Source organism: Chroicocephalus ridibundus, chromosome 1 (genome assembly GCF_963924245.1).
Source record: "Chroicocephalus ridibundus chromosome 1, bChrRid1.1, whole genome shotgun sequence".
Taxonomy (NCBI): domain Eukaryota; kingdom Metazoa; phylum Chordata; class Aves; order Charadriiformes; family Laridae; genus Chroicocephalus; species Chroicocephalus ridibundus.
This window is the reverse complement of record NC_086284.1, coordinates 33,266,117-33,279,762: the sequence shown is the minus strand read 5'-3', so window position 1 is coordinate 33,279,762 and position 13,646 is coordinate 33,266,117. Positions and strand designations below refer to the sequence as shown.

The 13,646-nt window shown below is 41.7% G+C and overlaps 1 protein-coding gene across 5 annotated transcripts in view; it reads right to left on the bottom strand.

Annotated features, from left to right (window-relative positions):
- Nucleotides 1-13,646, bottom strand: part of CAB39L (calcium binding protein 39 like) — a 69,501-nt gene that overhangs the window by 33,584 nt on the left and 22,271 nt on the right. For 4 of the 5 annotated variants that reach the window (XM_063334149.1, XM_063334156.1, XM_063334132.1 and 1 more), the window contains one exon: nucleotides 5,227-5,375. In XM_063334149.1, the coding sequence (XP_063190219.1) occupies nucleotides 5,227-5,328 (102 nt within the window). In that variant the 5' untranslated portion in view covers nucleotides 5,329-5,375. Of the gene's footprint in view, nucleotides 1-5,219; nucleotides 5,376-13,646 lie in introns of those variants that run through there. The other variant, XM_063334167.1, reaches the window with a different exon arrangement.

Below are 13,646 nucleotides of genomic sequence, written 5' to 3'. Positions count from 1 at the left end.
TTTATAGCATTTATAGAATTCTGTAATAAAACATAATTAATTGTTCTTCACCTCATCAAAGCCAGAACAGGATGTCAGCAATTGTACGTGCCACAAGAACACCTTATTTATTTCAGCTGTTAGAAGAGAGGAGGATGGTTGATGAAGAAGGCTTTAGTCCACTTTTCCAGCTCTGTCTTAGCCTACTTAATCTCCCAATTGTTACATTAGATTTGCCAGTGCTGCAATACCTTCTTTAAAATAAATGTTATTTTAAAAAAATTAAAAATGAGGTATTAGAAAAAGCACTTCAGAGGAGGAGGAGCCACATGTGATAGCACTTCTCAACCTGTGGTCCATCAACCATCAGAATGTAGCTGAGAAAATGGCAAAGCTTCATGCACACATAGAATCATTTAGGTTGGAAAAGACCCTTGGGATCATCGAGTCCAACCATCAACTCCACTCTACGAAGTTCTCCCTTACACCATATCGCTTAACACCACATCTAAACGACCCAAACATATTCAGGGATGGTGACTCCACCACCTGCCTGGGCAGCCTATTCCAGTGTCTGACCACTCTTTCTGTGAAGAATTGTTTCCTAATGTCCAGCCTAAACCTACCCTGCTGCAGCTTGAACCCATTCCCTCTTGTTCTATCCCTAATTAGCTGTGAGAAGAGACCAGCACCAACCTCTCCACAATGTCCTTTCAAGTAGTTGTAGAGAGTGATGAGGTCTCCCCTCAGCCTCCTCTTCCTCCAACTAAACAGTCCCAGCTCCTTCAATCGCTCCTCATAAGATTTATTCTCCAGGCCCTTCACCGGCTTCGTTGCCCTGCTCTGCACTCGCTCCAGCACCTCGATATCTCTCTCATATTGAGGTGCCCAGAACTGGACACAATACTCAAGGTGTGGCCTCACCAGTGCTGAGTACAGGGGGACAATCACCTCCCTCCTTCTGCTGGTCACACTATTTCTAATACAAGCCAGGATGCCATTGGCCCTCTTGGCCACCTGGGCACACTGCTGGCTCATGTTCAGCCGCTTGTCAATTAGAACCCCCAGGTCCTTTTCTGCCAGGAAGCTCTCCAGCCACACTTCCCCAAGCCTGTAACGATGCATGGGGTTGTTGTGACCCAAGTGCAGGACCCAGCACTTGGCCTTGTTGAAGCACATTCCATTAGCATTGGCCCATCGGTCCAATCTATCCAAGTCTTTCTGTAGACCCTCCCTATCCTCATGTAGATCAACACTCCTGCTTAGCTTCGTGTCATCTGCAAACTTGCTGATGATACACTCTATGTCCTTATCAAGGTCGTCAATGAAGATGTTAAACAGAAATGGTCCCAAAACCGAGTCCTGAGGGACACCACTTGTGACCGGCCGCCAGCTGGATTTAACTCCATTGACCATCACTCTTTGGGACCGCCCATCCAGCCAGTGCTTGATCCAGCAGATCGTACGCTCTTCCAGGCCATGAGCCGCCAGTTTTTCTGTGAGAATTCTATGGGGGACAGTGACAAATGCTTTTTGAAAGTCTAGGTAGACAATGTCCACAGCCTTTCCCTCATCCAATAATCGGGTCATCTTGTCATAGAAGGAGATCAGGTTCATCAGGCAGGACCTGCCTTTCATAAACCCATGCTGACTAGGCCTGATCCCCTGCTTGTCCATTATATGACTTGTAATGGCACTCAAGATGATCTGCTCCATGACCTTCCCTGCTACCGAGGTCAGACAGGCCTATAGTTTCCCGGATCCTCCTTTCTGCCTTTTTTGTAGATGGGCGCTACATTTGCTACCCTCCAGTCCATTGGGACCTCCCCAGTTAGCCATGCCTTCAGGTAGATAGCCATATCCATGCATATGGATATGTTTGTTTGCATATATCCATGCAAACAAACAAACAAAAAAATCCCACCCATAAAATAAAAGTAAGAACCAAATATTCAAACTTAGCCTATTTTTCAGTTGAGAGTGTTTAAAAAGCATTATGGCAACAGTATACACATTAATATGTTTTTTTTAAAAAAAAAAGAAAAAGACACAGGGAGGAACTGGGTCAAATTCAATCCTTATCTAAGAAGACAGATGCTGGTGCAGTCCACAGAGTTCAAAGTCTGACTGAGCCCTGTTCTATGACTAACAAAAAGCATCATTAAGAAAGAGTGCAAACTTCTGTATATTACGTGTATACATGGAAATGTGTCTCGGAAAAAATGTATAATACATCTTTACACTTACAAGTGGCTTCTCTACATCCTGTGTATCAATTTGTGTCGTCCCCCCCACCCTTTACCATTACTCAGAAAGCTTTAACTGAGCTGGAAGGCTCCCTCTACCTGCATCCTGCACAACTTGGTAGGAACGGTCATTTTTGCATTATTTAAAAACGGCCCCTTCGAGGCATGGATGGTTCCTGCTGAAAGTTGCACAAAGTTGCATTAGAAGCGTCAAGCCTCTCCTTGTCCAACCTCATGCCACCTCCCCCAAAGCTGCCCAGGGCATCTTCACCTCGTACTTACTATTTCTTAACTGGGAAAGGAAACAAGAAGGTTCTCCACTAGCCCTGCAGTTAATTTAGGCTTTGCCACACTTCTCTGACAATTCCGGCTGTATTAGCAGCTTTTAGCTGTCTCAGCCCACATACCACATTGACTGTACTACAATAACAGCTCAATTGTCAGAGGGTAAATCTTCTTGTTTACGCATGTGAGGCAAGTCCTAGTTGGAAGCTATTCTGCACGCGAGCAACATCAGGAATGCCGTGGAGTTGTACCCCAGAAATACTGGGAACCTTGGTTTTATAGTGAGGCACAACAGCACCCTTCCAGTTCTCGCAGCAGACAAGGAGACAAGACAGGAATCTGAAAAATCAGAGAGCCCTGATTCCCAAACTTCTGCGTTCACAGGCCCACAGGGTCCAAAACCAGTTCTGGGATATCCAGGGTCTCTGGCTCTTGCAGCAACCAGATCTCTGTGCCCTTTTATGGAAGTTTGACATGTTTCATCTCCCTTTGGAAATCAAATCAGGTAAATTTAAAAACCTTGCCAGGTTTTGAAGAGCACAGAGTACAGCACTGTGCTTTGGTTTTGTTTGCCTTTGTTTTCAGTTAAATTTCTCTAATCATACTCATGAAAAGACAAGATGTTATTCATGAGTACTACTAAGGGAGTAAGTTTTGAAAATCTGTGTGCCACTGGAAGTCTGCCCATCATCTTTTCTTCTCCAATTCAAAAGGCAAACAACAACACTTAAAAATGGTTTTACTAAGCCCACAAACCTGTATGGATAGTAAGAGATGTGATGGGGTGATTGTTTTTGCAAGAGTTAATTTTCCTGCCATTTTTTAAAGTTTATCGTTGTCACAGTACTAAAGATATTCCTTATGATTTACTTCCCTAAACTCAGGACCACGAATCTGGCTATTTTCTTTAATAGGGATTTATTTCAGGACAGCTCAGTGCAACACTTTAGATGAAAGGTAGCCTTACCAAGGAGTCTCACATCTTCCCTTCTGAAGGGAGAAAGGCCCCGTGTGCTGCCTCTACATCGGAGTGCAAAGTCCTGAGTCAACAAGCCACGTAAAGCCTATGTGTAAATACTGTCCAAAAAAGGCCGCTTTCTTCACTTTCTGCCTTGCCACTGAAGCGACTGCCTTGTCCCCTCCCTCCCTCCTCTCCCCCAGTCACCCAGCATTGACCCCAGAACAGTCTCCATCCCATAGTGATAAAAAGTACAGCAGAAAATACTGAAAACCAAACTCCTCCTGTAAAATAAACATCGTCGCTAAATTCGTGAGCTGTTTCCATCCTAATACGCTGGGGTAACGCTCTTTCGCTTTGTGAGGAAAACACACGCCAGCTGTTCTGACATTTATGAAAAATTTACATTGGGTTCTTGATTTTCTAAGAAGTCCAAATTTCTCCTCCTTTGTCACCGACACCCAAATAAACAAACCAGCTCAAAGCCAAAAATCCTCAAAACCACAACCCAGAGGAGTCATGCTGCAAAGCAAATCGAAAAGAAATCTGAGTCCAGAGCTTCTGCTTTGAATGTCTTCTTTAATGAGGCTCTGAAGGATGAATTCAGCAGAGGAGGGCAGACACTGCTGGTTTATTTAGTTACTTACTTTAAGTTTTAGTTCAGAGTCAGATTCTCTCAGTGCTCTTCAGTTAATTGAAGGCATTTCAGCATGAGACATCAAATACCAGAGGCCTCCCTGAAATCCCTGTGACTGATCTTACATAATTAACACACACTGAGCTACTTGCTTTGAACCAGAAAATTTCAAGAGGGTTTCACTGAGGGCACAAAGGGCTCCATGCTTACCTTTTGGGTGGGTTCATTCTAATACAGACTTCTGCACAAGGTGGGGGAAGCGCAACATGCGCACACAAACATCAGCTGCACGAAAACTGCATTCATGTCACTTATTAGCTATTTCTGTTTGCACTGACCTTCAGTTTTAACCTAAAAAGTTTGTTGTTAATTAAAATCATACACTTCTACTACAGTAATAATATAAAGGGCCAGAGCCTCAGGTGCAAAAAAAAAAAAAAAATTAAATTATTTGATTTTATGTAAGCATAAATTCCTAACTGGGAGGACTTTGCACGCTGGGGTTCATCTTCTCCACTGCTCATCGGAAGAGCGGCAAAAGTAACTCAGGTCTGTGTCACAGAGTTAGAGGAGAGCAATAACATTAGCAAAAACCTAGTGCTATAATTAGAATACGAGTAGTGCAGCTCATTTAGCTCACTAGCACCCAGAAGATAGGAAAGGATCAAGAGAGTGAGACTCTTTTATGTACATCTGAATACAAACAGGTTCGCTGTTTTATGCAAACAACATTCATCAGAAGTAAGTTTTGCTCTGTGGGTACCTACACATTAATTTGCAGTCTCATTTGTTATCCTGCTAAACCAATTAATGGTATAATAGTTTTCAAATAGCCTTCCAAGCAGTTTTGTTAGAGGCATTACTATTTGAAGTAGTAGGACATCACCCTTTGTTTTGGCTGAGGCTCCTAGATCTTAACACTTTCTGTTTGACCCCCAGATCTGTTGTACTTCGCTTATGCAAAAGCCCCTCATTTCAGCAGGACCGTTCAAACACAAAGCTACCGACATGTGCAAGCACTTGCAGAATCAGGGCAGTAAGTGAATGCTATTTTATTCCCCTTATTCTACTGTTTCCCCAGCATAAAAACCTTATTTGTCTTCCCCAACATTACCTCATACCTTGTCTGTCTTTTTTTCTTGTTTTTCCAATATGGCCATGTTTTCTTTCAGAATTTTCACAATCTCAGCAGGGTTTTTGTGTGATTTACTAAACAAAGGCATGGTTTTTCTTCACCTGGATTTCTTCCTTCAGGATAGAAGAGGACTGCCTTAAAAGAAACAAGAAACAAAAATAGCTCTTAAGGTTTATAAGAAAATGCAACAAGAACACACAAAGACATTATGAATAAGAAAAGGTTATGCCTCAGGCACTATATTTTGCTTCGGCTACTCAGTAGGGCAGTAAAAGTTCTCACGTACAGTCACAAGCCACCATTAGCATGTGGAAAGCAGCTACTCAGCACCTGCGCAGGAGCTGGATGCTTCCTAAAGGCCCCTGACCTACAGGTCAGTGCTCCAGCGAGTCTATGTCTATGCCCAATGTTTTTTTGGACACTGCATATCTGGCAGGCTCCACTAGATTTCTGATAGGGGTTTCTGCCAAACTTCACCGGCTTCATCACGATGCAGATAACCAACTGTAGACGCCAGCATACCAAAAGCGTCCTTTGTTTAGAGCACTGCAAGATAAGGTCCCAGCTTCTCCACCATCGCTCCTTGTTCTTCAGCTGCTTTTCTTTCTCAGCCTAAAGCTTCTCGAGAAGCAGCAGTAGAAGCTACCCCCTAAGTCTGACAGACTTCAAGAATCCGTGGGTCAGATCTCACTTGTGTAAAACATTGCCTGAATTAAATAAGGAATAGAAGGTCAGGCCCAAATATGGACACAAATGTTTTCATGACATTTAAATGAAAAACTGAGCATTTGAACAAAAATGGGGTTGTTTGTTACATTTAAAACATTCTTCCTCTATATGGTTAAAAAGGCAAATACCACATCACTGTATTTATACATGAAAGAAACCAAGTAGCTTAGTTTCTGATCCTACATAGCATCAAGTTCTGAATTCCCATGGGTTTTGCTGAGGGTCCGATACAAATGAAGTCAATAGACAGACTACAGATGGGAACATGCTCTGGTTCAGGCAATACCACTTTCCAGGGAGAGAACAGCACTGTTCTGGACTGTATTCCAGTTTGTACAGTAACAAAGAAGAGGTTAAAAAAAAAAAAAGGCAAAAATAACGTCAAACTTTCATCTCTTTCCACAACAAAAGACAACCATCACCATCCCTCCACACACACATTTGCAAGGTAAGCTGTGAAAACATAACTATATACACAAACCACTTCAATCTCCTTATTCTTCTTCAACTTTTACAATTTAAAAAAAAAAAGCTTTACAGAAGAGGTTTTAAAGGAGAGAACTAAATGAGCACAATACACACAGTACAAAGAAGAAAACAATGGTGTAATGGTTTCCCAGTTGTCCCAAAGCACCCACTCCCTTCAGGCTTCCTTGTTACTACTCACACATTACAGAGTCCACCATGAAGTATGACCCCATTTGTGCCATACATCCATGTGTTACTAATCCCCAAATATCCTATGGAATTAATACCCAGATTAGATATACATTCTATTGCAACTATACATAGCAACCATATAAAACAGCCAAGTATAAAATTCAAACCATAGAGGAGTACTTTAAAAAAGAAATTAAAAAAAAAAACCTAAATGGACTGTGTCCTAACATCTTATTAAAAACATTTCAAAATATTTTTGCAGATTATCTTTACAAGAACAGTTTCTATGACACGCAGGAAATAGTTTTAAATGTCTTATTTAAACCAAAAGTTTCTTTATAGTGTCCAGAGCAGGGGAATTTGTGTATAGCTTCTCATTTGTTGCTAGGTCAGTTTTACAGAAATATTTTCCCATCCAACATCTGAAAGCTCACCTCTTTCGGATTTCCATTTTCAAGCTCCTCACGGTTCAGTTCAAACTCATTTTTATTTCTGCAGTTTTGGCTACGTAACCTTCATTACTTGGCTGAGCTCTGAGCTGAGGACTCCTGCTCCCATGGAGCTCACAACTGCGAGCTTTGGCAGCACCATCCGACCAGCAACCGAGCAGAGTCACACCTCAACTTGCCAACGTGCAAGACTGAAGACTGGGTATGCTAACAACTAACTCCTTTGGGCATGTTCAGCTACATACAAGCACTGCAAAAGACTGGGATGCCAGTATTATACAATACATTTGTTTAAACACTGCTAGCAAGCACCAAGCACCCCATAATCCCACACGTGCTGCAATTAGAAGATTACTAATTCACAACACACTTTGAGAAGGACCGGATTCTGCAAGTTTTCATTATCTGTGAAGACACTGCATGAGGACGTGAACGTGCAAAAGAGAGACAGAGTCTGAGAGCAGCAGCTTAACAGGCACGTTGCGTTTCAGAAAAGCAGTATTTTCATCCAAGGTGGGGTAGGCTTATTCAGATTGCTGAAGATATCCCTTCATCTTCCCCTTTTAGAAGTCTCCACACAAGGAAAAGCAAAGGTGGAGAAAATTTGATTTTTAAATTGAAATACTCATGAGCTAGAGGTTCTGAGATTTAAAAAAAAACCTGAAGTCCACATTTCTAACTTAAATGTTGACTATAAATTATAAACACAATTTCCTCCCAAAAAGTAACTTACATAGCTGTCTAGAGTATGGTGTCTGTATTTAAATAATCACTCATTTTGCCATAAAACTCCAAGAGCCAGGCTAGCACTTTTCCACCGTATACTTCCAGTCTCACCGCCAAGCCACCACAGCACTGCTCAGCGATAAAATACCATTCCTCTTCACACCCTACCAAGTCTCCTAATCGCAACAGCAAAATCACTGATAATAGGGCAGGAAGGGACTCAAGAGACTGTTTAGTTCATCCCTCCGCTGAACAGAGCCAAGTCTCTGCTTCACTTCATTTATCAGTCTTACATACAAAGCAAAGCATCCACTGTATGCAAGTGGAGGGAGACAGAGAGAAAAAGGGGAAGAGCCCCAGATGTGCATCGAAGAATATTTATGTATTTACCCCTTTCCACGACACAGTTTTTAACCCATCAGCAGCTGACAAAAGATGATGCATCCAGAAAATCTATACTGGCAGCTGCAGGTTATGGTCCCTTTTGCTTCTCCATGCAGGAATCCCCTAGGGAGGATGTGCTATTCACAATTACAGGGAGAAGTAAATGGGGGTAAAGTCGCTTTGCTGAGATTTAGGATGTGATGTCTTTTGGATGGCTATTCCATAAGGCACATGGCAGAACAAGGACTCTTCTCCTCCAGCTTTGCTCCTCATGATTGGATTCTCTAGCATCAAAAAAAGCACGAGCTCTTGCTAAAACTCATAGCACAGCTGGGGCGTTTCTGCTGTGTCCTCTCTTTACATCAGCTCTCTGCTCTCTAAGCTCTACTTGGAAGGTCTTGTCAGTAGAGGCACTCATTTGGTTTAAATTCCCTACTCCTTTCATCACCTATTTTCAGTTTGGTTTTTGGAACTCGGTATTTTCCAGGCATCTAGCCCTCTGTCAAGGTTGCTTGAAATCATCCAGTAGGACTTCGTTCAGAAGTTACCACACAAAGAGAAGTAGGATGGGATGGACAGCATGACCAGATAAGCTTCATTTCCTCAAGAAACCGCTCTAAAAATAACTGAAATACAAAGATGAATGACAACTGAAAAGAATACAACCACAGGCTCATACTACAATCCCTTGTTAATATATTTTTAGACAGAGAAAACACTGTAGAATCCATGCATCTGACATGGAAATACACTAAACTGAATATAATAGAAAATTAAATAGTTGAAGGAAAATTACCATGCAAAGGGAGACTGATCATCTGAGAAGGTGAGAGCAATTTGGAAATGGGATCTTATTTAGAGAGGAATGGGAATTAAGAGCCTACCCAAAAATTGTGGTGACTCAAAATAGGGAGATATTATCAACACAGAAGAGGACTGGAATATCATTACCTGAGAAACTGGATGGCCTCAAGGATGGAGATAATAAAAATGGGATAAAAATTAAGAGTAACAAGTATCAGATAATGCTGAACGGGAGAAGATGTACATGGCCCATCCCTGGAAACGTTCAAGGTCAGGTTGGACCGGGCTCTGAGCAACCTGATCTAGTTGAAGATGTCCCTGCTTACTGCAGGGGTGTTGGACTAGATGACCTTTAAATGTCCCTTCCAACCCAAACCATTCTATGAATATCTGCTTCAAGCTGAGGACTTACCAACGAGAAATGACAGAGACATATACTCACCCAATGACTACACTGGTGTTTTACAGACACAAATCCCTGATGAATTAAGAAAGTAACCAGTAGAAATACAAAGGTATGCACGTCTTCGTACAAAGTCTTGATGGAACTTCATATGGAACATTGTACACAATCCTGAACACCCACAGTCAAGTAAAATCAACAGAGATTAGAGCGGGTGCAGAGAAGGACCCTAGACTGTCCAGACAAATGGCAAAACCAGCATCTCTAGGAGGCTAAAACTGCTCGCCTTGGTAAGCTTAGAAGAAAAATACAAGTTTTCTTCTAAAAATACAAGAAAAAAAAGAAGTTACTTCAGGTTAAATAACAATAACACTTTATTTATGCAGAAACAAATGGCTATAAACTGCCGATGAATAAACTTAAGCTGAAAATACAAAATGAAAATATAAACTTTTCCAACCTTTGGAGAGTTAAGATTTTGAAATGACCTCCTCTACCAGGCACACTACAGAGCATCTGTTCACAAATTTTTGACACTGCTGTCTGGCAGCAAGGGACAGGGCTGAATGAGCCCCTTTCTTTCCTACTTTCTAGGAAAACTTTTTCCATCTAATGGTTATTCAACAGCATATGTTTTTATAACATCAGAAACGCACTGTGGACACTCCTGAATTCATAATGGGGGACCAGCCAAGTTCTGAAACATTTAGTTGTGATGATATTTCACCGGTGCTCTCGTGAGGAGCTTATGAGACCAAGGAAAGAAACAGCTGTATCTCACCAGACCAACTCTCCTGGCCTGGGAGGTTGTCGTGGGGTGAACGCCCCAGCAACGCTGTAGAAGGAACGGTGGTTTCCAAAGCCTGCCGTTGCCATCAGTATTAACAGGACATTTCAGGCGCCAGAGCTGGAGAGTCCAGTGCATTTTACGAGCCATACTTTTACAAAAATACTTTCAGGGAATATAATTCCGTTTTTATTTGAGAGAAAAAAAAATGGCACTGATTTTATTTTAGGTAACTGACAGAAAGACCAAAAGGCAATTTTAAAGCACCACTTTCTAAATGTTTGGCTGTTTCTGTGCAAGTCAGAAAAAAAGAAAAAAAATAAAATCACACAGACTAAAGCAGCAAGTTGAATCCAAAGGTGGATGAGGTTTACAAGATGTGAGTTTTAGGGTATTCAGTAGCCTGTCAAACATAACATAACATCCCTTCATACTCAGGGCATGCCTTCCCTCAGAGGCCTCCAACTCTGCAAACATTTAACCAAGATGGAAAACACACTTCAAGAAAACCCCTATATATACTTGCTGTTATTCTGCCTCCTCTCCAAAGGGAGAAGCTGAAGCATAGAAAGATAGAAAGACTCACCCAAGGCCACACAACAAAAAAAAAACCAGTGGCTGTGTCAGGAATGAAAGCTAGGTCATTCAACACCAAAGCCTATGCTTTATCAGTCTCCAAAGTATCTCTTCTGACAGTTTATTTGCTCATAAGGGGAATGCACTGAAAAAAAGATAATTAGTGTAACTTAAGCTCTTTAATACAACTATAAAGTACACTAAGAGATCTAGTTCTGTTTATAGGCACTCTCACCTATTTCTTTGCTCTTAATCATATAATTTCTCAAAAGATTACAGCGCAACTGAGCTTGTAAGCACGATGAAGGAAAAATGCAGATGGCAACGTCACTCTATTCACCGGCCCATCCCACTGTGAAGTGACTCAATTAAGCAGCTCAGCAACAAACACTTCCTCCTGCCCACGAAGGCAACAATGACAGAGGGCACGTGAGCCCATCCATGCACTCTTCGCAGATGTTCCTCCAGACAAGCCATTTGCTCTTCAAAACATGAATGAGCAAAAAATTTCCTTCCCTTCAAGTATCAGACATCTGTCTTGTCTTAGTTCCTAACCTTCATCTACTTATTGATCAGGATCAAAACATTTCAGTAACTTGTATCGGGTGAGAGCTTCTCTAAGGGAAAAAACCCCTTCATTTTCTATTCACCCCAGTGCGCTTAAGACTCATATATTTTGGGCCTGAATGAGCACACTTTCTTCGTAATATTGCCTAAATAATAAAAGAGATGCCTTATTCCCTCATTTCCCCCTCCCACAATATTTGGGAAAGCTGTTGCAATTACTACAGAGTCACGTACTCAAACCAGAGGACGGAAGCCATCTGATCACCTGGAGAAGTCCAATCCGTCTTCCCCCATGCTGTCCACTCACACAACCCACATTTCATTCAGTACACAGAAGGAATCAGGGCTACACAACACATAACTTCTCTGCAAATCCTCAACGAGTTGCAGATTTTGGAATGCACATTGCAAACGAGAAAAGAGATTACCAAGAGAGAGGACGGTTTTATGGTCAAGGTGAATGAATGCTGTCTCTGCTTGGCAACAAAATTATTCCAAAACCTCAAGATTTACAATCATAGAATCGCCTAGTTGGAAGAGACCTTTCAGATCATCTAGTCCAACCATATACCAACCATTTACCCATCATAAGCCATGCTGTTGGCTATGTGTTGCATTACCTGGAATGAAGATGGATACTGGCTGAAGCTTCACCAGGAACACACAAAACAATGCAGTAATTGCAGTAATGTCTACCACCGCCACAAACGCCTTTTTTTAATAGGTGGCAAGCATCCTGAAGATCAGACACGTAAAATAAGTAGGCACCTGACCACCTCTTCAGAATGAGAATAATAATAATATCATGTAGTTGTTTGATAGTGTTATGGAACTGAAGGCGCTCATGGTGATGCTCCACTCAAGCGTTGTGGTGTACCTCTATGGAAGCACTCAAAGAAATTAATAATTCTGGTTTTAATTGAGTGCTTGAATGCTCATTCATTAAAAAAAAAAAAAAAAAAGCCTATATAGTCTCTCAGCAAACACGGGGAATAAAATGAAACACCGAATAGCTATCTGGTCACAGGGGCTGCAGTTTGATAAGTGCTTTGTTCCGTGATGATACCACCCTGCCCCACATCTGTTCACATCCCTACAGGCTCTGTTGGGGCGGTACCGCTGTTCGCAGGGCCACATGGCGAGCCAGGTTAGGGAACCGACCCAGGTTAACAAAAAACAGCCTGGTGGGGAAAAAACGGTCACACAGGTTTCCAGTCCAGTTCTCCACACAGCCTTACAAGGAGCCGTACCAGCACAAGAGGGGATGAAGGGGGTGGAAGGAGAGTGGAGAGATGGGGCTGCTGGAGCAGATGCTACAGCTCAAATGTTCACCAGCCAAACCCAGAAGGGGGCAGAGATGATGGGAAAAGGGGTATAAATGTGCGATGATACAAAACCAGACAGAAAGTTAATATAAGTAGCCTAGGTGGGGTACAGAGCACAGCCTACATTGGCACAGGTAAATGCCAGAATTAAAGTTAGGAACTTTTTGAGCGTTTGACTCTGCTGCCTAGTATCCTTTTATTGCAGCAAGTCCTGTGCTACCACATCTATTATTATTATAAAATATTTACTATAAAATAATATTTGCACACCGCAATGCCAGGTAATATTCAGATTCTAAACCCATGCAGAAGCAGCGTCCTGTAGCACCATACTCACACCTTCATCAGTCACCTCTGGATTATGTGCTACAGAGATGCTCCCACTCATGCTAACAAATTGAATACAAGTAGCAGATTATTACTTTATGTTGAATAAAACTAGAAAGATATGAAACCAGCAGATTTTACAGCCACGAAATATGCAGGATTGATGAGTCAAGAATATTTGGGATTCTTATTTCCATTTGTCACCATGGAGGTCTTTTAAACCTAAAAAAATTAAAGAACTGAATTCCACGCCTAACTGTAATCCATAGCAAAACTCCCACGAGCTCAGTCGTGCAGAAGGAGGTCTCTTAACTAATGTCTCTTAAGTACACACAATTCTAAGGTAACAGCCCTTAACAGCTTTTCACTTACTTAAGTAAAAGAGAAATCAAGTTAAATCTCCATTTCTAGTAGTAATAACAACAGCAGAAATAATGGAAACTGGTAATACAATTTAAATAACACAGGCAGCAGCCAAGAGGGAATAGGCCTTCCTCTAAACCCATTAGCGAGGAACGTGACTACTATTTTTGCTTTTTGTTCAATATTACTGAAAGTTACCTCTCTACACAGCATTCATTTGACCATGTCCTTAGCAAGCCTGCTGTGTTACTTTCAACAGCTTCATACCACATTAAAATAATTTGCTATAGCAGTAATTTCACTTTA